General features: G+C 43.7%; 1 protein-coding gene across 1 annotated transcript in view; it reads left to right on the top strand.

Moving 5' to 3' along the window:
- The window catches only part of FSD1L (fibronectin type III and SPRY domain containing 1 like), a 64,280-nt gene extending 50,989 nt beyond the window's left edge, over positions 1-13,291 (top strand). Inside the window, 5 exon segments of the mRNA XM_040417210.1 lie at positions 112-212; positions 1,561-1,593; positions 1,596-1,811; positions 7,238-7,326; positions 11,939-13,291. Coding sequence (XP_040273144.1) covers positions 112-212; positions 1,561-1,593; positions 1,596-1,811; positions 7,238-7,326; positions 11,939-12,061 — 562 coding nt within the window. The 3' untranslated portion in view covers positions 12,062-13,291.
- The last annotated feature ends 8,337 nt before the right edge of the window (positions 13,292-21,628 follow it).

Here is a 21,628-nt window from a genome sequence, read left to right as displayed (position 1 = left end):
TTAATAATGGAGAACACTGCATTTAATCAGTATATCCAGGATAAAAGAGCTGGTGACAAAAAAGTTATCGATTTCCTCATAAATATCATTTGTCTTGATTCTTCCTCGTAGAAGTGCGACTCCTTCACCGAAGAGAACATCTGTCACTTCTCGGCCATCAATGGGTAGAGGCAGCCGAGACCGATTCACAGGAGAATCTTATACAGTGCTAGGTAAGTACTGCTATTTACATGCAAGGTAAGTATAATCCCTGTCTATAACGCTCTCTTTAATATGACCTTCACTTTATCGGCTGTTTATGGATTTGAAGTGGAGCTTTATTAATAATTAAGTTCATAATGATATAAATTGAGACAATTTTGTAGTATTAGACTTACGGCGGGTTTACACTGCCCGATGGAGCAGGTGATTGTCGGGAAGGAAGCGTTCAGGGGAGGTGAAAAGCTGTATTTACATATAGAGATGAGCGATGGCTACTGCTATCACTTGTCCCTATATAGATCCATTGTTTCTGAGTAGCAGATTGCTGTTCATACAGCACAATCTGCTGCCCTGAAATGATGATTGAAATGTCTGCACCAGCAATCAATTCACCCAATGAATGAGTATTTTGCTTGTCCATCTGCGGCACCTTTACACAGGCTTATTATCTGCAATGAGCGTTCCTACGAACGTTCATTCTAGATAATTGGTCCAAACATTGAGCCATGTATACCCACCTTAAGTGTCACTTCATCCTTCTGGTGACTTGTTGGTGTTTACCACCAATACCTAAAGCAGTGGAACCTGGTCAGGGGTTGCCCAGAAGACATCAGCAAGAAGAGCCACCACTGTGTGTATTTGGTGCATCAAATAAACGTTCACAACCTCACACTTTCCTTTAGTGTCTACCCGGTCCAACCAATATAATGTTCACATGCGTCTGCACAGGTTCACAAGTCCTTTCGCTTCTACGACATTCGTAGCAAAAGCCGGCAAATCATCATTATTAATCACAAATTCGGCTACTCATGATGCAGTTGCATTTCTTAGGAATTTTTCCTTTTACTGTCCACTTGAATGTAGTATCACAAGTCTGTATACACACTGAGGCTCTCCTTTAGCAAATGCCCTTGTCATGCAATATTTAGGGAGGACCTGCTTTTTCTTTTCGAACATCCACAGCCTGTTATCCCAAACAACCTCTATTGGAGCTGCAGCATCAATCAGCTGATTGCCATAAGCCTGACTCCCAAGAGTCGAGTTGATTTTTTTCTGGGGGAAGTTGCCATCACCCAATGACTTTTTGTAGTCGACCATTTAGATAGAGCTGCTGCTTATTATGGAATTTCCCCTATGGTTCATAGAATGGGATCCCAGGCCAACCCCCTTTTATGATGTCCAAATTCACTGATAGGACATATGGACTGAGGTCGTGTTTTAACTAAAAAGGCCCTTTGGAGATAAAAAAAAATTCTCAGATATTCCTATCATAGGTAATGTGTGAAACTAGCCACTGAAATAATTAACTAATTCATCGGCTTGATTTTTTTAATGGCTGTTCAATGGTCCTTCAAACAGGTGACACAGCAATCGAAAGTGGACAACATTACTGGAGGTGAAAGCTCAAAAGGATTGCAAATCATACAGTGTGGGCATCTCCTACAGAACAATTGGCAAGTTCGACCAGCTCGGAAAGACAAATACAAGCTGGTGCTTACATGTGAACAACTGGCTACAGGCAACATTTGCTGCAAAGCATAACAACAAAGCCAAAGCCCTGGAAATAGCAGTACCAGATAGGATAGGTGTATACTGTGACTTTGATGGAGGTAATATTTTTCATTGAACTGATGGTATTGGGTTCATTTTATATATGTCTAAATGGGATATTAGGCAATATAGATTAGCCATTTTCCACCTGTGCTATGAGTATCGCAGGGGGTATGTTCTATTATGTCAGGGCGGATGCACCATAGATGAGAACAAAAAGAAAAAGTAGAGGTCACAATGATGTATGTACTGAAGAGGGAGAGACACAGCAATATATTTCTAGTTCATTTTTTCACTGTCTTGGAGAGCCATTGAGTGACAGCGGTGAGTAAGGAGATTTCACATTTATAAGCAGCGACTGGGCGGTTTGACGGGACTGCTGGAGTCCAGCTCATCCAGGACAGTAGTCTGGACTTAAATCAGATCGGTTGGGTTCCTACCGCTGGGACCCCACTGATCACGAGAACAGGGGCCCCGTACTTCCTGCAGCTACCCTGAAAAGAACAGAGTTCAGCTATCTCTGGAACTCCCATATAAATGAATATAGCTGCCGGGACTGCTCCAGGGGGTACGGGGCCCCCGTTCTCGTGATTAGTGAGGGTCCTGGTTGTAGGACAGGGGATATATTGAACCAACTGGAATACTCTTTAAGTTGGCCAATTGTGGAGGGCATTGTGGCAGCTCACGCAGGATTATTTATTTTTTCCTGACTCGGGAGAAACACTGTGCCCATCAAGTATGTTGATCTGGTAGTGCTGGGGTGTGTCCCTGTGTTATATGAGCAATGTGCGTGGTCACCCCAGAGGATCGCATGTGTATGCGCCATGTGTATGCGCAACTTTTATATGGTTTCAGATGTACCTAGGGCTGTGCAATTATTTAATTCACCCTTTTTGTGCCTGACATTGTTTTTTTTTTTTTTTTATCAAATAATCTGTTTTTTTTTCTTCTGGAGCACTGTATCAGCATTGCAAGTACATATGTATTCAAGCCCTTTGTTATAAACTGCCTAAATACGATCTTGTCCAACCAATTAAATTTATAGGTCACATAATTAGTTGAATAAGGTACCCCTTGGGCATCCCACAGAGCATCATTAAATCCATTATGATCAAATGGAAAGAATAGGGCACAACTACAGACCTGACAAGAGAAGGCTTTCCACCAAAACTCACAGATTGGGCAAGGAGGGCATTCATTGGAGATTCAACAAAGACACCAACAAGAACACTGAAGGAGATCCAAAGAGAAGATGGAATTATCTGTCCATAGGACCATTATAAGCCGCACACTCCACAAAGTGGGTTTCCCGATCAGTGTGTGTGGGGGGGGGACTCCACACTGTACACAGGAGGGAAGGGGAACAGTAACTGGGCCTGGAAACTAGGAAAGAAACAGGTCACCTCCTAGACAACCCTAATCCAGGCCCTAACTATCTATCAATATGACAATATAGAAAAGTGAGGGGGCACTCCAAGAGGGATGTCTAGATAATATAGATATTTATTAATATATTAAAAACATACCCTTAAAACCATTAAAACATACATAAAACACATATGCAAAACGTCACTGGTAGGGTCCCAGCATCAATCTACATAGAATTGACAACACTTACAGTCTGATTGCAATGGTAAAGATAAAATGAATGTCCCAATCATATGTTGCAACAGTGTGCAATTTCACTGTAACCAATGACGTTGAAGCTTATAGTGATTCTTATCACTAGCGGCCCTGTGGCCCAGTCCTATTGGGGCAACGATGATGGTGGTGTCCCTTAATCTGATGTTTCTGGACAAGCAGAGGTATATACCAAATTTGGAGACTGAACTCCAGCTACTTACAGTCTCTCGTCGCTTTCAGTGTTGCGGTCTTACCCTTCCTGGCTGTCTCTCCACAGCGCTGGTTTCCAGGCGGCCGTACACTCACAGCGTCTCACGTGGTGTACTCGGCCAAGACGTGGCGTCCCACGTGACCTGGTTACCTGGGGTGCCGGCTGGACGCTGGTTTGACGTCACTGGTGTGCGACTTGAGCTCCGGTTCTATGCCGGTAAAAAGTCTAGTGTAGCGATATCTTTGTCTTTGTTGTAGAAAGCTTTCTTGTTCTTTCCAGGAATCCACGCTCACTCGGTATTTGCCAGACGCGTTTCAGGGTCATACACCCCTTCCTCAGTGGCCAACTGAGTGAGTGGATTCTCACTCCTTATATATGGGTTTTGTTCTTTCTCCCCACCCACAATCCCACTTTTCTGGGCTTCTCCTAATAGGTGGGATGGATTACGTTGTTGCTGGCTTGTATCACTATTAGCTACTTAAAACATATATAAATGACAATTATAATCATAAATAACATCCCCTATATTTATTATCATTAAAAACAGGTAATGGAGAAGACTACAAGGTCAATATGACATTCTAAAGGAGAACCGCATCAAAAACGCATCAAAAACGCAATCAGTGTGAACTGCGTTTTATGTGCGTTTTTGGTATTTTAATGCTTTACAGGGTTTTGACATATTGTTGCTGTCTGTAGATTGGAGGTTTTCTTGTTATGTTCATTGATTATATTTAGGAGGAGCCTTCCAGTGGGGAGGGGAGATCACAGTGTCAATAATTGGCAAACTGCGATGTCCCATCCCCCCCGGACGACCCCCCAATATTCACAGAAACCCGAACACCTCCATCTCGGCATTGAGGCCTCTGGGAACAATGGTGTCATATTCAAAGATTCTGCGGGATTCTTGTCTGGACATGTGTGCAATATGGTTACCCCCTCTCCATAGTTTCTTGACCCTTTCTATAGCTGTAAATTTGAGGCTAGTTGGGTCACAATTATGTTGGATTTTAAAATGTTTCGATAGGGGGTGCGTTTCTAAACCTTTTTTGATGTTTGCCACATGTTCCGCTACCCTCTTTTTGAGTGTTCTCTTTGTCCTACCTATGTATTGCTTCCTGGGGAGAAAGAACAAAACCCATATATAAGGAGTGAGAATCCACTCACTCAGTTGGCCACTGAGGAAGGGGTGTATGACCCTGAAACGCGTCTGGCAAATACCGAGTGAGCGTGGATTCCTGGAAAGAACAAGAAAGCTTTCTACAACAAAGACAAAGATATCGCTACACTAGACTTTTTACCGGCATAGAACCGGAGCTCAAGTCGCACACCAGTGACGTCAAACCAGCGTCCAGCCGGCACCCCAGGTAACCAGGTCACGTGGGACGCCACGTCTTGGCCGAGTACACCACGTGAGACGCTGTGAGTGTACGGCCGCCTGGAAACCAGCGCTGTGGAGAGACAGCCAGGAAGGGTAAGACCGCAACACTGAAAGCGACGAGAGACTGTAAGTAGCTGGAGTTCAGTCTCCAAATTTGGTAATATACCTCTGCTTGTCCAGAAACATCAGATTAAGGGACACCACCATCATCGTTGCCCCAATAGGACTGGGCCACAGGGCCGCTAGTGATAAGAATCACTATAAGCTTCAACGTCATTGGTTACAGTGAATTGCACACTGTTGCAACATATGATTGGGACATTCATTTATCTATTACCATAGCAATCAGACTGTAAGTGTTGTCAATTCTATGTAGATTGATGCTGGGACCCTACCAGTGACGTTTTGCATATGTGTTTTATGTATGTTTTAATGGTTTTAAGGGTATGTTTTTAATATATTAATAAATATCTATATTATCTAGACATCCCTCTTGGAGTGCCCCCTCACTTTTCTATATTGCCATTACCTTTTGTGGGTCCTGAGGGTAGGACCAGAGGGTGAGCACCTATCCATACGGAACGGGGGTGAGCCGCTGTACGCTTTCACATCTATCAATATGAATAGACCCTGAAGGTAGGACTATTCATATGCAGGATACCTAGGCCTTTGTATCCCTATTAGGCCCTGAAAAAGGTTAGGACCAGAGACAACCCATTCCTCCCCAGATGGATGAATGGAAGTCTATGTCTCAGGCCCAGATACAAACAATAGGGAATATAACAAACACAAACAAACGCGACACTTAACTTCTGTACAGACGGACGAGCAGGAACACTAGAGACAAACTCACACCAGCTCAGCCAAACCCAAATGAAGCTATCTACCGCATAGTCAGAAGGGTGGGGTCAGACTATAATTGGTAGAAGTGATGACCACTGAGCAACAGCTGAGAAAAGGGAAGTGGTCGTTAACCCTATCAACACTGAATCAAGAGAAATCAAGGAGGCTGTTAAATTCCTCCACGCTCAGCCAAGCTCCTCGATTCCCTGACATCAGTCACCCGAGGGACCGTGACAGTGGCATTGTATTGAAGAGAAAAAAAAGCTAATGGTAAATAAAAACATAAGAAAACATGTTTGGGGTTCACCAGATCGCATGTTCGCCCACCCCCCAAGAACGTGGAAGAAGGTTCTCTGGTCAGAAAAGACTATCACTGGAACATTTCCAATGATCCCAAAAAACACCATTCCCACTGTGAAGCATGGTGGTGGCAGCATCTTGCTGTGGGGATGATGTCAGGGACTGGAAAACTGGTCAAGACTGAAGGAAAAATGGATACAGGGCTGTTCTTGAGGGAAAACCTGTTTCAGTCTGCCAGAGATTTATGGCTGGGATGAAGGTTCACCTTCCAGCAGGACAGTGACCCAAAACACACTGCTAAAGCTACACTGGAGTGGTTTAAGTGAAAACATTGAAATGTCTTGGAATGGCCTAGTCAGAGCCGGACCTCAATCAAAGACTACCGGACACAAACATAACCCATATAACTTGAAGGAGCACTTTAGCCTGGAAGAATGGGCAGAAATCAGAGTGTCTGGATGTGCTGAGATATATCCCAAGAGACATAAATCTGTAATTGCAGTAAAAGTTAGCTCCACAAAGCTAATAATTATTGTGTCACAGTAAAAAATATTTTTCACCTTCAAAGCAGTAGACATGTGTAAATCAAACCCCCCCCTTCAAATGCATTTTAATTCTAGGTTGCAATAAAACAAAACACCAGGGGGGTGAACACTTTCAGAAGGCACTGTAACCGTACAATCATCCATCAGGCTTTCATCGTGGTGTCTGTTGCTTTGATGGGAAGGAACAGCACTGTATGTTGCACTGTTCTTCCCATCAAATTTGATGGCATTGCCAACGTTGGCCACTAATGGAGCTTCTGGCGTCAGTGTGACTATAGCCTTGTATTTTTTAGCATTTTTAACTGATTGCTTCTAGGGGTACTAGGTTGGGGTTTTTGGTCACAAGTACTTGGCTTAAAAAGGTTAAGAAACACTGGTATAGATTAGTACTGGGCAAGTAGGAAAGCATTTAGTGGATAGATAGTAGCCACAGTCTTTGTTATTGATGTGATATACCCCAGATTTTCAATAAGGAATAACATTATGGCATAAAACACGTTTCAATTGTTTCAACTTTTGTTACATTTGTAAAATTGATTATACTACTAAAGCATTTTATATATGTATTCATCTTTCTTGTAGGTCATCTCTCATTTTACAACGCAGACAAAAAGCAGTTACTGCATAGCTTTAAAACAAAGTTTACACAACCAGTTGTCCCTGGATTCATGGTTAGTATAAAAGCTGCAGTTATGTCGGTAGCAAGTATCATGACACAACTTGTGTATTAGAGAGAATACTTAGGCCTCTTTCACACAGGCGTTGCGGGAAAATGTGCAGGTGCGTTGCGGGAACACCCGCGATTTTTCCGCACGAGTGCAAAACATTGTAATGCGTTTTGCACTCGCGTGAGAAAAATCGCGCATGTTTGGTACCCAAACCCGAACTTCTTCACAGAAGTTCGGGCTTGGGATCAGTGTTCTGTAAGATTGTATTATTTCCCTTTATAACCTAGTTATAAGGGAAAATAATAGCATTCTGAATACAGAATGCATAGTAAACTAGCGCTGGAGGGGTTAAAAAAAATAATATAATAATTTAACTCACCTTAGTCCACTTGATCGCGGCCCGGCATCTCCTTCTGTCTCCTTTGTTGAATAGGACCTGTGGTGAGCATTAATTACAGGAACAGGACCTTTGATGACGTCACTCCGGTCATCACATGGTACGTCACCATGGTAAAAGATCATGTGACGTACCATGTGATGACCAGAGTGACGTCATCAAAGGTCCTGTTCCTGTATTTAATGCTCACCACAGGTCCTATTCAACAAAGGAGACAGAAGGAGATGCCGGCTACGCGATCAAGTGGACTAAGGTGAGTTAAATTATTTGTATTTATTTTTTAACCCCTCCAGCGCTGTTTTACTATTCATTCTGTATTCAGAATGCTATTTTTTTCCCTTATAACCATGTTATAAGGGAAAATAATAATGATCGGGTCTCCATCCCGATCGTCTCCTAGCAACCGTGCGTGAAAATCGCACCGCATCCGCACTTGCCTGCGGATGCTTGCGATTTTCACGCAACCCCATTCACTTCTATGGGGCCTGCGTTGCGTGAAAAACGCAGAATATAGAGCATGCTGCGATTTTCACGCAACGCACAAGTGATGCGTGAAAATCACCGCTCGTGTGCACAGCCCCATAGAATTGAATGGGTCGGTATTCAGTGCGGGTGCAATGCGTTCACCTCCCGCATCGCATCCGCGCGGAATACTCGCTCGTGTGAAAGGGGCCTTCGAATTTAATTCCCTAAAATGAGCTATGAACATTTTAGGAGTTTTGATTGGTGGAGGTCCAGATGCTGAGTCCCCAACCAATTGGTAAAGGGACAAGAGCAGTTAGCTGAAGTGGGTCTTCTCAGAGAGCAGAGCAAGCAATATACGGACTCATAGAAAGTTTCTGGGTCTCTTCTAGGAGATCCTTGCAGAAATAAAGGGGCACAGCGCTCAGCTTTTCTGGCCCTTTGTTTTACAGATTGGTGGGGGTCTTAACACCGGGATCTGCACCATGTCAGAAGTTGTTTGTTTGTTTTTTGTTTTTTTTATAAGCAGATCTGCTTTTATCTTTGTTTTGGGCTGCCTGTACACATTCAGGTTTTGGTCAGGTTTTTTGATCCAGTTTTGAAACGAAAACCAGGTGTCGACCAGGAAGGGATCATTAGGAGAGAGAGATTCTACCTCTCCCCTTTTGTAAATCCACACCTGGTTTTAGCTTCAAAATGGCATCTGAAAACCTGATCAAAAGATGTCTATGTACAGGAAGCCTTAGATTATTTAAAGGGGTTATCCAACTATAATGCCTCCCCCAATGCCCGGGCCCCTCACACTGATTGTACTCACCTTGCTCCCCGGCACCCACGTCACTTCTGACGTTCGCACGGCCGCTGCTGCATCTCCCTGTCGCGTGGATGAAAACATCCGGTGACGGGGGGAGCAGCCAATAGCAGGCCACAATGGGGACGAGCTTCCCTAGCGTCACTCGCGATGCTAGGGAGACCAGGCGATTTTGCATTTTATTTTAGTTTTTTACTCCCAGCCTTCCCAAAGCCATAACTTTTTTTTTTTTTTTTTTTTTTTTTTTTTTGCGGAACAAGTTGTACTTTCTAATAGCACCATTTGTAGTGGGAAGCAGGGAAAAAAGCGTTTCCTCTGCTGTAAAACTGATCTGTTACTATCATTCTGTGGGTCATGTATAATTTTTCTTGTGTTTTAATACAAAAAAATATATATAAACTTTGGGAAAGCTGTACGGGCTCATTTATTGGGGGCGATCTAATTGTTTATGTATTTTTATTTTGGGGAAAGGTGGGTGATTTGATTATTTTTTTTTTTAAGACTTTACTTCATTAGATTGCGTTTCACCTAGCCTCCAGTGCATTAGCTATTGGAGTCTATGAGAATTACACTAAATTCCTATGGAGCCCTGCTAGGGAGAGCCGGTGTACGGTCAGGAGAGCACGCTCCCGGTTTTTATCCTCCCAGATGCTGTGGTCACATTTGACCTACATTATCGTCGATTGCATACATTAGCCTCGGGTGCGCTCGTGAGCAGGTGCTATATTTAAAGTTCCAACCGCTTATGTATATACAGTATGCGTAAGTTAGTTCGGGTTAACCGCTTGCCGACCTAGAACGAGAATGCTCGTCCTAACTGACCGTACTTAACGCCTTAGGACGAGCATTCTCGTCCTAGGTTTAACCGCCTGCCCCACATGCGCTGCCGCGATCAGCAGCAGGGGCCCAGCTGATACTGACAGCCGGGCACCTGCTGTATCTGCCAGCATCTGTGAAAACACCAAAGTCGGCGGATTAACCGCGGCATACAGGGGGTTTGCGGCATCCCGTGCTGCGGTGACGGGGACCCGATGGTTGCTAGGGCAGTCCCGATGCCTTGCATAGGCATCGGGACTGCCAGCTACGGAAGCCCAAGAGATTCAGCCCCAGGGCTGGGTCACTTAGGCAACTGTCAGCGTCTTACAGTGTAAAGATGTATTGTGCTGTATTGAAACAGGGATCAGTCCCTGAAATGTTGAAGTCCCATAGTGGGACAAAAAAGAAAAATAATAAAAGTGAAATAAAAGTGTTTTTAACAATAAAAAAAAAAAAAAACAGTTTCAGTTAAAAAAAAGCCCCTTTCCCATAAACAGAGACCTAAATTTTTTTTAAAAAATAGAAAAAATAAAATAAAAAACACATATTAGGTATCGCCACATCGGTAACAACCTGCTCTATAAAAATATCCCATGATCCACCCCGTCCGGTCAACACTGTAAAAAAAATGCTTAAAAAAAGCCATTTTTTGTCACCTTTCATCACAAAAAGTGTAATACCAAGCGATCAAAAAGTCTTATGCACCCCATAAACTCCCCCCCCCCCCCTTGTTAAAATCACGTTCCGAATCCCCCATCATTGGTGGCCAGTGCGGCCTCACCTCAAATCACATTCCGAATCCCCCATCATTGGTGGCCAGTGCGGCCTCACATCTCCCCCCCCCCCCCCTCCCAGTTAAAATCACGTTCCCCCATCATTGGTGGCAGCGGAGAGTTCCGATCGGAGTCCCAGTTTAATCGCTGGGGCTCCGATCGGTAACCATGGCAACTGGCGCAGGCGCACTGAGAGGCCGATGCTCGCTCGGCCGCTCCATCCTCAATGCGCCTGCGCCGATGACGTCACATCTACACCCGGCGCAGGCGCATTGAGGAAGGAGCGGCCGAGCGAGTGTCGTCCTCTCAGTGCGCCTGTGCCGACTGAAGACAGGTACGGCGCAGGTGCCAGATTTTGAATGCAAACAGGGCCAGCAGAGAAAGATCCCGTTCGCTGGCCCTGTCAATCAACATGCGGAGGTGGCGTCATTATGATAGGAGCATGCGGCTGCTACCAGAAAGTAGCCGCCCTACTTGCTGGTAGACAGGTAATTTACATATTATAAAAGTAAGTTTTTAGCAGAATCTACTGAACCAAAATGATTAATTACATTATTTAGGGATAAATCGCAGTATAGGGATTATAAGTACACAAAAAAAAAAAAAAAAGTTTAGTGGGGTGACAGAAGCCCTTTAATCCAGACATACCCTTATTGTCACCCAGGCAGCCACCCTGAGGCTAGCATCGGAGCATCTCATGCTCCGATGCGCTCCCTTGCCCTGCGCTAAATCGCACAGGACACGGGCTCTTTTGTTTATCATAACACTGCCAGGCGGAAGCTTCCACCCGGCAGTGTGTTCGGTGAAGTCACCGGCTCTGATGGGCGGGCCGTTTTACTGGCTAGGGCAGCGCTAAATCCCACCCATCAGTGCCGGTGATGTCACCGGGCTTCCTGGCAGCCCCATGGAGAGCCCAGTATGTCACCGGATCTCCAAAAAATGCTTTTGTCCTGTGCGATTTAGTGCAGGGCAAAGGAGAGCATCGGAGCATGAACTGCTCCGATGCTCATGTCAGAGGGGTTGCCGGGGTGAAAATGGAGGGATGTCCAGCTCTGAACCCGGATAACCCCTTTAATGATCATAATGTGGCCTAAATAAGTGTTTATGACCATAGTAACTTAGAGATAAGAGTTATTAGATGACCGACACAAAGTGGAAGTACGATTCACACAGCTAGACAGTTAACCCTTTGTGACAGAACGGCTCAATATCTTTAATAAAGACCAATTGAGAAAAAAATTTTTAGCTCAAAATGAGTAAAATGCAATCATAACAAAATTTCCCCCGAAGATGTACATAGCCTTTAACCACAAAACTGAATTCTGTGACATTTACTTTGTCTTTCTTTGGTTACAGGTGTGGTGTGGCGGTATCACAATATGCACAGGATTACAGGTTCCTAGCGCCGTCAGAACACTTCAGAAGACTGAAAACGGAATGAGCGGTTCATCCAGCAGCTTAACTAGCGTTGCCCAATAACGTCGCACTTTGAGATGATAGAATGGGAAGTTTGCTCTGAGTGGAATGCTAGTTTTCTTATTTCATCTAGTAACATCATGGCTACTCTACACCAAAAGCAGGAGCTAACTGATCAATATGGGGTAATTTGCCCGCTGCTGCTCTGAAGCTTGCAGTGTCCTTGGTGCCTGGCCGTGCTGCTCAGATCCGATGTTCGCATCTGCTGCAAATGATTTAACAAGCGACTACTGAGCTAATAGGGACTAGGCAGACTGAAAATATGCCATTCTTTTAGGTTACTTGACATTACCTTGAATGCAGCCTGTGCAACTCACTTTAGGCGTATTAAATGACTTGATTTTTTGATTTCCACAAATACCCACCTCTGTACTCTGTGGGTGAGATGCAGTGTTCTGTAGAACAAATGTAAGTTTAAAAAGACTGTCTCCATTTTAATTGGTTGTAGGTACTTGTATGCTCAGATTACTGAGATGAGGTGCTTCTGCTCTGGGTCCAGGTCCTCTTGGTAATGTCCACATTGGGAAACAAATGAAATACATGTAATACTCTTGCAGGTAACAGTTATTGACAGTAGAAAAATACCCAGATGGATTGGATTTGGTAGATTGAGTGCATAGCAGTTTGGTTATAGGAATAATTATGGGACCAAAGTGTGTTGAAGTTTAGAAAGTCTTTGGTGAAATTCTGTCACATCAGACATTCTTAGTCATGGTTTTGTAACATTTTATGGGAGGAACTTACTTATTAATTATAGTTTTTGATTTCCTTAAACTTTCTTTTAAAAGGAGCCTTTCATTTGATTTTTCTGCCCCTAAGTCATCACTAGAGTCTTAGCCCGCTAGGGAATAGCTTAATAAACATGCCCTTATATAAACTGTTTTAGCATTATGTAGAAAATCTATGTATAATACACTGACCATTACAAGCCAACTCCAGCAGGATTCGACGCATGCGCAGTGAAGTGTACTGCCTCAGCTTCATCTGTGCACTGCTCATACACTGGGTACAGGATAACACTATGGTGGTGGTTTAGGAGTAGAAAATCAAGTGAAAGGTTTATTTTAATGAAAGCTTGTAGAGCAGTTATCACTTGTTTTTAAAGGGATTCTCTGGACACTGTGGAAAAGAAAAGCAGTCTGTGGACCTGTGGAAGGATGTTTTTGTTAAAGGGGTTCTCTGGGCTTTTAATATTGATGACCTATCCTCAGGATAGGTCATCAATATCAGATTGGCGGGGGTCCGGCACCCCCGCTGATCAGCTGTTTGAAGAGGAGGCGCGCGCCGTGCCAGCGCTGCCTCCTCTTCACTGTTTACCTTCTCGCCGTCGCCTCTGCAGCGGTGAGCAGGTGTAATTACAACCAAGCCGTCCCATTCATTTCAATGGGACGGATTGCTCCTATACAAGTGTATGGAAACGATTCGCCACATTGAAATGAATGGGACGGTTAGGTGTAATTACACCTGCTCACCGCTGCAGAGGCGACGTTGAGAAGGTAAACCGTGAAGAGGAGGCAGCGCTGGCACGATGTGCGCCTCCTCTTCAAACAGCTGATCGGCGGGGGTGTCGGACCCCCGCCGATCTGATATTGATGACCTATCCTGAGGATAGGTCATCAATATTAAAAGACCGGAGAACCCCTTTAATACCTATCCACCGTCCCTGCTGCACTCACACAGGCTGCGGGCTCTTCTGCTTGGTTCCCAACCACATATGTGCTTTTTTTTTCTTGTTTAGCTGTATAGTAGTAAATGCAGCTGAACAGGAAAAGAAGAGCACACATCCAGTTAGGACCTGAGCGGAAGAGCTCACAGCGGGGACAGTGGCATGGTAATGCTTATATTTTTCATAATGCCTGGAGAACCCTTTTAAGTTTGAATCAATAACAGTCCTTTGATAATGGATTTCATCAGGAATATGTAGAGTAGTGAGCTCTTTTCAGGAAATCGAAATCTGAAAAGGTTTGTCTGTTTCCGAATGAATCTCTATTGGTGGAACTTGTAGGCTAGTTTATTGAAGTTACATGAGAAGTCAGTCAACTGTCAGCATGTAGAGAAAGCTGCATAATTATGTATCCTAAGAAGGCTGGACAAGAGTTGAACCTCTAATGAATATATATTGACATCCACTGACTAAAATACATAGATGAACTTCAGGTGGATCAGAATGCAAGTTATGTAAAGAATGTAGATCTTAAAAAATATCAGTGCTGTATGTTGTTAGCTTCATTTACCTACAGCCTGATCAGGTTATTTTATTTCAATGTGAGACAGTCTAGAAGGAGACTTGAATTCCTTTAAGCCTTTGCTTCTGTTCTGCTGATGTCAGTTATGTAGGAAATACAGTTCCCAAATGCAGGAATAGATAGCGATACACAGTACCAGTCAAAAGTTTGGTTTTCTTGTTTTATTTTTTACTTTGTAGATTCATTTTGAAGACTTGATGAAGGAACACATATAAAAGAAATCAGAATAATGTTAAACCAGAAAATACTTCAGGGGTCATTTACTAAGCTGAAATATGCTTAAATTAAGTTTGTCACGCTCACATCAGGTTTAAAATTGTGGGCGGCGGGGAAGCGGACAGGCCGGTAGGCCCGTCTCATTCATCATTTTCTACGCCTGTTTTAGGCGTAAAAGATGGTCTAAATGTAAGGCAGCTAGGAAGCCGTCTTACATTTAGAAATGGCACTGGATACACCGAAGTTATGGAGACACTTGCACCTCTTCATAACTTCAGCGGATCCACCGCCAGCTATTGGGTTTTATTAAGACTGGCGTCTAAAATGCCGGTCTTAATAAATGTGCCCCTCTATATTTTAGATTTTTCAGTGTAGCCCCCTTTTGCTTTGATCACAGCTTTGCACGGTCTTGGCATTCTCTCAATCAGCTTCATGAGGGAGTTTCCTGGAATGATTTTCCAACAGTCTTAAAAGGAGTTTCCAGAAGTGTTGAGCACTTGTTGGCTGCTTTCCCTTCTCTCTGCAGTCCTACTCATCCCAAACCATCTCAGTTGGGTTGAAGGGATTCTGTCACCACAATCAAGCGTATTTAACTGCTTATATCAAGTTAGACAATACAAGATGAGGGGGAGGGCGGGGCTCACTGAGAATGGGCGCGGCTGGGCTCCACAAAGCTAAGTACCGCCCCTTGGGCTATTTTTTCAAGCTTATTAGCATATTTATAAAATTGTTTTTTATGGGGCTCAAATACATTTATATTACAGGTACAGGTATGCTTAGAAAATACTCCAGGAGACCTACAGTACCATATAAGCAGTTAAATACGCTTGATGGTGGTAACAGATTCCCTTTAAGTTCAACTGGAACAGATTCCCTTCGCTGAGATCGGGGTAGCTGTTGCTGTCCTGTGCCTATCACAGGTATATTCCAAAGTAGGCCTGCAGGTGGCAGCACTACCTTGGATTATATTAAATTTTCTGTTTAGTAATGGATTACATTTCATTGATAAATAGAAATGGCAATATGATGATTGCATGTTGTTAGGCCCTTGGGGGCTTAAAAAAGAAGTAAAAAAAAAAAAATATATATATATATATATATATATAAAAAAATCCCCAGAATAAAATAATAAAAAAAATAAACATCATAGGCATTGTCACGTCCTAAAACACCTCTACTATTAAAATATAAAAATATTTATTCCATACAGAGTAAGGCCTCATGCACACGACCGTTGTGTGCACCCGTGGCCGTTGTGACGTTTTCTGTTTTTTTTCGCGGACCCATTGCCTTTCAATGGGTCCGTGGAAAAATCGGAAAATGCACCGTTTTGCAGCCGCATCCGTGATCCGTGTTTCCTGGCCGTGAAAAAAATATGACCTGTCCTATTTTTTTCACGGCCAACGGTTCACGGACCCATTCAAGTCAATGGGTCCGTGAAAGAACACGGATGCACACAAGATTGGCATCCGTGGCCGTAGGTTAGTTTTTATACAGACGGATCCGAAGATCCGTCTGCATAAAAGCTTTTTCAAAGCTGAGTTTTCACTTCGTGAAAACTCAGAACCGACAGTATATTCTAACACAGAGGCGTTCCCATGGTGATGGGGACGCTTCAGGTTAGAATATACTAACAGAACTGTGTACATGACTGCCCCCTGCTGCCTGGAAGGTGCTGCCAGGCAGCAGGGGGCAGCCCCCCCCCCCCTGTAGTTAACACATTAGTGGCCAGTGGGCCCCCCTCTGTAGTTAACACATTGGTGGCCAGTGCGGCCGGCCCCCCCCTCCCTCCCCTGTAGTTAACTCATTGGTGGCCAGTGCGGCCGGCCCCCCCCTCCCCTGTAGTTAACTCATTGGTGGCCAGTGGGCCCCCCCTCCCCTGTAGTTAACTCATTGGTGGCCAGTGGCCCCCCTCCCCTGTAGTTAACTCGTTGGTGGCCAGTGGGCCGCCCCCTCCCTCCCCTGTAGTTAACTCGTTGGTGGCCAGTGGGCCTTCTCCCCTCCCTCCCCCTCCTAATTAAAATCTCCCCCCTATCATTGGTGGCAGCGGAGTGTACCGATTGGAGTCCCAGTTTAATCGCTGGGGCTCCGATCGGTAACCATGGCAACCAGGACGCTACTGCAGTCCCGGTTGCCATGGTTACTTAGCAATTTGTAGCACCATTATACTTACCTGCGAGCTGCGATGGTCTGCGTCCGGCCGGGAGCTCCTCCTACTGGTAAGTGACAGGTCATGTCACTTACCAGTAGGAGGAGCTCCCGGCCGGACCTGTCACTTACCAGTAGGAGGAGCTCCCGGCCGGACGCAGACATCGCAGCTCGCAGGTAAGTATAATGGTGCTACAAATTGCTAAGTAACCATGGCAACCGGGACTGCAGTAGCGTCCTGGTTGCCATGGTTACCGATCGGAGCCCCAGCGATTAAACTGGGACTCCGATCGGTACACTCCGCTGCCACCAATGATAGGGGGGAGATTTTAATTAGGAGGGGGAGGGAGGGGAGAAGGCCCACTGGCCACCAACGAGTTAACTACAGGGGAGGGAGGGGGGGGCCCACTGGCCACCAATGAGTTAACTACAGGGGAGGGGGGGGCCCACTGGCCACCAACGAGTTAACTACAGGGGAGGGAGGGGGGGCCCACTGGCCACCAATGAGTTAACTACAGGGGAGGGGGGGCCCACTGGCCACCAATGAGTTAACTACAGGGGAGGGAGGGGGGGGGCCGGCCACACTGGCCACCAATGTGTTAACTATAGGGGGGGGGGCTGCCCCCTGCTGCCAGGCAGCAGGGGGCAGTCATGTACACAGTTATTTTAGTATAGTCTAACCTGAAGCGTCCCCATCACCATGGGAACGCCTCTGTGTTAGAATATACTGTCGGATTTGAGTTTCACGATGTAACTCAAATCCGACAGTATATTCTAACATAGAGGCGTTCCCATGGTGATGGGGACGCTTCAAGTTAAAATATACCATCGGATTGGAGAAAACTCTGATCCGATGGTATATTAACTCCTGACTTTACATTGAAAGTCAATGGGGGACGGATCCGTTTGAAATTGCACCATATTGTGTCAACGTCAAACGGATCCGTCCCCATTGACTTGCATTGTAATTCAGGACGGATCCGTTTGGCTCCGCACAGCCAGGCGAACACCAAAACGACTTTTTTTTTTCATGTCCGTGGATCCTCCAAAAATCAAGGAAGACCCACGGACGAAAAAACGGTCACGGAAAAACGGAACCCCGTTTTGCGGACCGCAAAAAAATACGGTCGTGTGCATGAGGCCTAACAGAGAAAAAAATCTGATTTACCATTTTTTTGTTTCACTTCCCAAAGAAATTTTATAAAAAGTAATCAATAAGTAACTCACCTCCCAAAATAGTATCAGTAAAAACTACAGATCATCCCGCAAAAAATGAGCCTTCAAGCAGCTCCATAGACTTAAATACATAAGTTATGGGGGTCAGAATACGGTGATAAAACATACTTTTTCCAAAGTTTAAATATTTTTTTCAGTATTTAAACAAAAAAACTATACAAATGTGGTATTTTTGTAATCGTACTCAGAAAATGAAGGCCATGAATCAGTTTTACCGCATAGGAAATGTCGTAAAAACAAAACCCATAGAACTGTGGCCTCATTTGGAATTTCCCATCATTCTACTACATTGTTTGCAATAGTAAATGGTCCTATTAGAAAGCACAACTTCTGCCTCGAAAAGAAGCCATCATATGGCTATGTGTGCGGAAAAATAAAAACGTTATGGCTCCTTGAAGGCATGAAGTAAAAAAAAAAAAAAAAACGTCCAGTCCTCAAAGAGTTAATATGAATCTACAATGTAGAAAATAAAAAGACGAAAAAAACTTGAAATAAAAAGATGTGTCCAAACTTTTGAATGAGACTATAGCTATATTTTGAACACATTACCCAAACATTTAATTACAATCTTTGTGTGTCTGTAGAGAAAGATTATTGTCCAAAAAAATCCTGTGATTACAGCAGCCTCAGCACTGATTTAAACATTTTGTTAGTAAATTAAAGGGGTTCTCTGAGAATTATTTAAAATGGCTGCCAGTAATCTATCCTAGAATGTGACGAGGACTGGTTGCCACCACTTGTAGTGTCTAGGAGTAAAGGGGTGGGACCTCCCTACACTGCTCTACAAAAGATAGTTATGATATGTTCATTTTATGATACGTCGTCATGACTGAGTAGCTGAAGAGGAAAACTCACCAGTATGTAGTATAGGCAAGTGCCATAGCGTAGTGTGTAATGAGGCCCCACTCCCTCATCCATCTAGGTAAGTGCTGGCAGCACGTTCTGTTCACATTCCAGAACAGGTTGCTGACAGCCATTTTAAATAATTCCTGAAGAACCTCTTTAAGAACAAGTAGAGGTCTGTAGCACAATGGCGTTTTCACTGAATGTACACTTTAACTTATTGGTCCAAAACATAGAGAAAAAAAAAAACACATTTAGGCGTCAGATTCTCTTAAATTAGAACATGTGCATCATCTTAAAGATGAGATCAAAGGATACACCACATCTATAACAGGTTACAATAATGTTTGCTGTAGTAAGGGCAATTGTATCTACTAAACAGCCTTCCATAGTGGTAAGCAGAGGGCTTTGTAATGGCTTGGAACATATGCCCTTTCTAACTACAAATCCCCAGCAAAAGACCAGGGGTCACACGTCTCTCTTAACTGCACACTGGACTAATGGGCGTTATTTCTCTTTCCTTGACTGGCACTTTGGCCCATTGTAGTTGTGCATTAGTTCAACCTTGAAAGAACAATGTAAGGTAATATAAAGGGAACCTGTCCTGGTGACAGACCAGAAGGCATTCTTAATGGGGCACAGAAAAAAATTATTTGTGTTTTACCAACATAAGATGCATTTTGAGTTGAAATAATGTTGCTTTGCTATTTTTACACCATTATCATGTATTGTAACATAGTGAAATCTCACCCTCCGTGATCCAGGATTCAATTCCTGTATATAAATTGTGTCCACTGTGTATGTATGTATCTTCAATGACACATATACAAGTATGAAAACTGTAAAATGGTTTTGGGAATCGTTGTCAATTTAATCTGGTTATCCCAAAAAAGAATATGTGCCGTAAATACACAAGTAATACAGTATCAATGTACTTTTATTCCTTCCTTTTAAACTCTGTGTGTATGTTGTTTCATTCATTGGCTTGTGACAATTCCCTTTGTTTTTACCTTGTGTTTGTAGTTTGTGGTTGTTATCCATTTTTATAAAGAATCATCAGGAATTATACAGAGAGCGGGAATAATTTCACCCAGGGCATCTCAGGTTATTGAGTTATGCACACATCTCCATGTACAGCCAAGCCCTTCACAAGAAAATCAGAAATAAGTGAAAAAGTTACCGGGCACCAGTGTATTGGAAAACTGTAACATTTTACATAGTTAGGTACACATCAGAAATGAATGGCCTTGTTGTATATTCTTTCTCTTTATTACTGTATAACTACCTAAGCTTTAGTTCATTTTAAGCTTTTTTTTAATTTAAAACACCTGAAGCTAGCAATTCCAGTATCAGGCATCAGTAATGCCAGTCACTAGAGTTTTGTAATGGCAGTGTGAACAGAACCTAATTGAGACCAAAACTCATCCAGTCCCTCTAATGCCCTTAAAAGGGGCCTTTAAGGTAAACCCCCACTGTGGTCAGACCTGCAGAGGGAAGAATACTTACCTGCTCCCCACCATTGAGCTCCTGCTTCGTCGTTTCCATGCTGCTGCTCACCAGTTTTACCATGTCAACATCTGGTTTGACATGGGTCATGTGGCTGCTGCAGCCAGTGACTGGCTGCAACAATGATGTGTCCCCCATGTGTCATGCATATGGAAGATATATGATCTGTGTGAAACTGGATGTAGACACGGGAAGACCTGCGAGCAGCGGTATTGTTGGGGATTGAAGGAGCCAGAACCCAGTGGTGGGGATCAGGTAAGTATGATTGCCTCTGCTGGTCCAGCCAAACCTGGAGGTCCAGGGGGTCTGCCCAAAAAAAAACAAGGGTGAATAACCGCTTTGAGTCTAGATCCAGTGTCCAAATTCACAAGCCTGGGTCACCATCATGTTAGGAATATGCTGTGCATTGCTTAGGAATGTCATACTGTATACTACAAATCTCTGGTACAACCTTCGAAGCAAAGGCATGATTGATTTGAATGGTTATTCAGGATATTTTCAGTGATATCAGAGTGGTGCTGCCTTCCCTTATAAGTGTGTGAAGGAATCCTGGCAACCGTATCTTACTTCAAAGTATATTGCTTTATTCTTTATCATTCAATATATGATAAAGACGCGTTTCGGCACAAAGCCTTTCTCAGTAGGTATACCTACTGAGAAAGGCTTTGTGCCGAAACGCGTCTTTATCATATATTGAATGATAAAGAATAAAGCAATATACTTTGAAGTAAGATACAGTTGCCGGGATTCCTTCACATATTACATGTGGGGCTCGCTCCTTCCTGCTGCAACGTTAACACAAGATCGAGTGCCGACTGGATTCTGTTTCACCTTCTCTTATGATAAGATCACTCAGCAGCAAGTGTTTAATTCTCCTGCAGAGCAACCATAGGGGAAATGAAGCATTACATAATGCCCATTAAAATAATGCTGGATTCTCCAGAGTGAGAGATGCACCTTGTAGCTGCTCTTCAGGCTGGGTAACAGATGGGGGTACTAAATTTTAATATTATTTAGATGCAGCACTACTGTGTCATGAAAAAGTTCTAGATGTTACATTATGAGCCCCAAATTAGTTGAGGGACACATTTTGTTTACAAAAAGCATACAAATGTATTTTACGACACCTCTACCATGTGCAACTTCATTAAAGTATTTCACTACTTGGTCATTGAGCCTAATATCTACAAAAGAGAAAACCATAGTCAGGGAAGTCAGCAAATGACAATATGATAAACAGTCTGAGGTCAGGGCAGAGAACAGACAGGAATCGGGTATCAGGTCAGATGGAGAAGGGGATCCAGAAATCAAGCAGAAGTCGGTACCTGGAACAGGCAAACAAACAGAGCTTACCTTTGTAGGAAACTAGTGAACT

The sequence above is a fragment of the Bufo bufo genome, chromosome 2 (assembly GCF_905171765.1).
Source record: "Bufo bufo chromosome 2, aBufBuf1.1, whole genome shotgun sequence".
In the NCBI taxonomy this organism is placed as follows: domain Eukaryota; kingdom Metazoa; phylum Chordata; class Amphibia; order Anura; family Bufonidae; genus Bufo; species Bufo bufo.
This window is presented reverse-complemented; position numbering and strand designations above follow the sequence as displayed.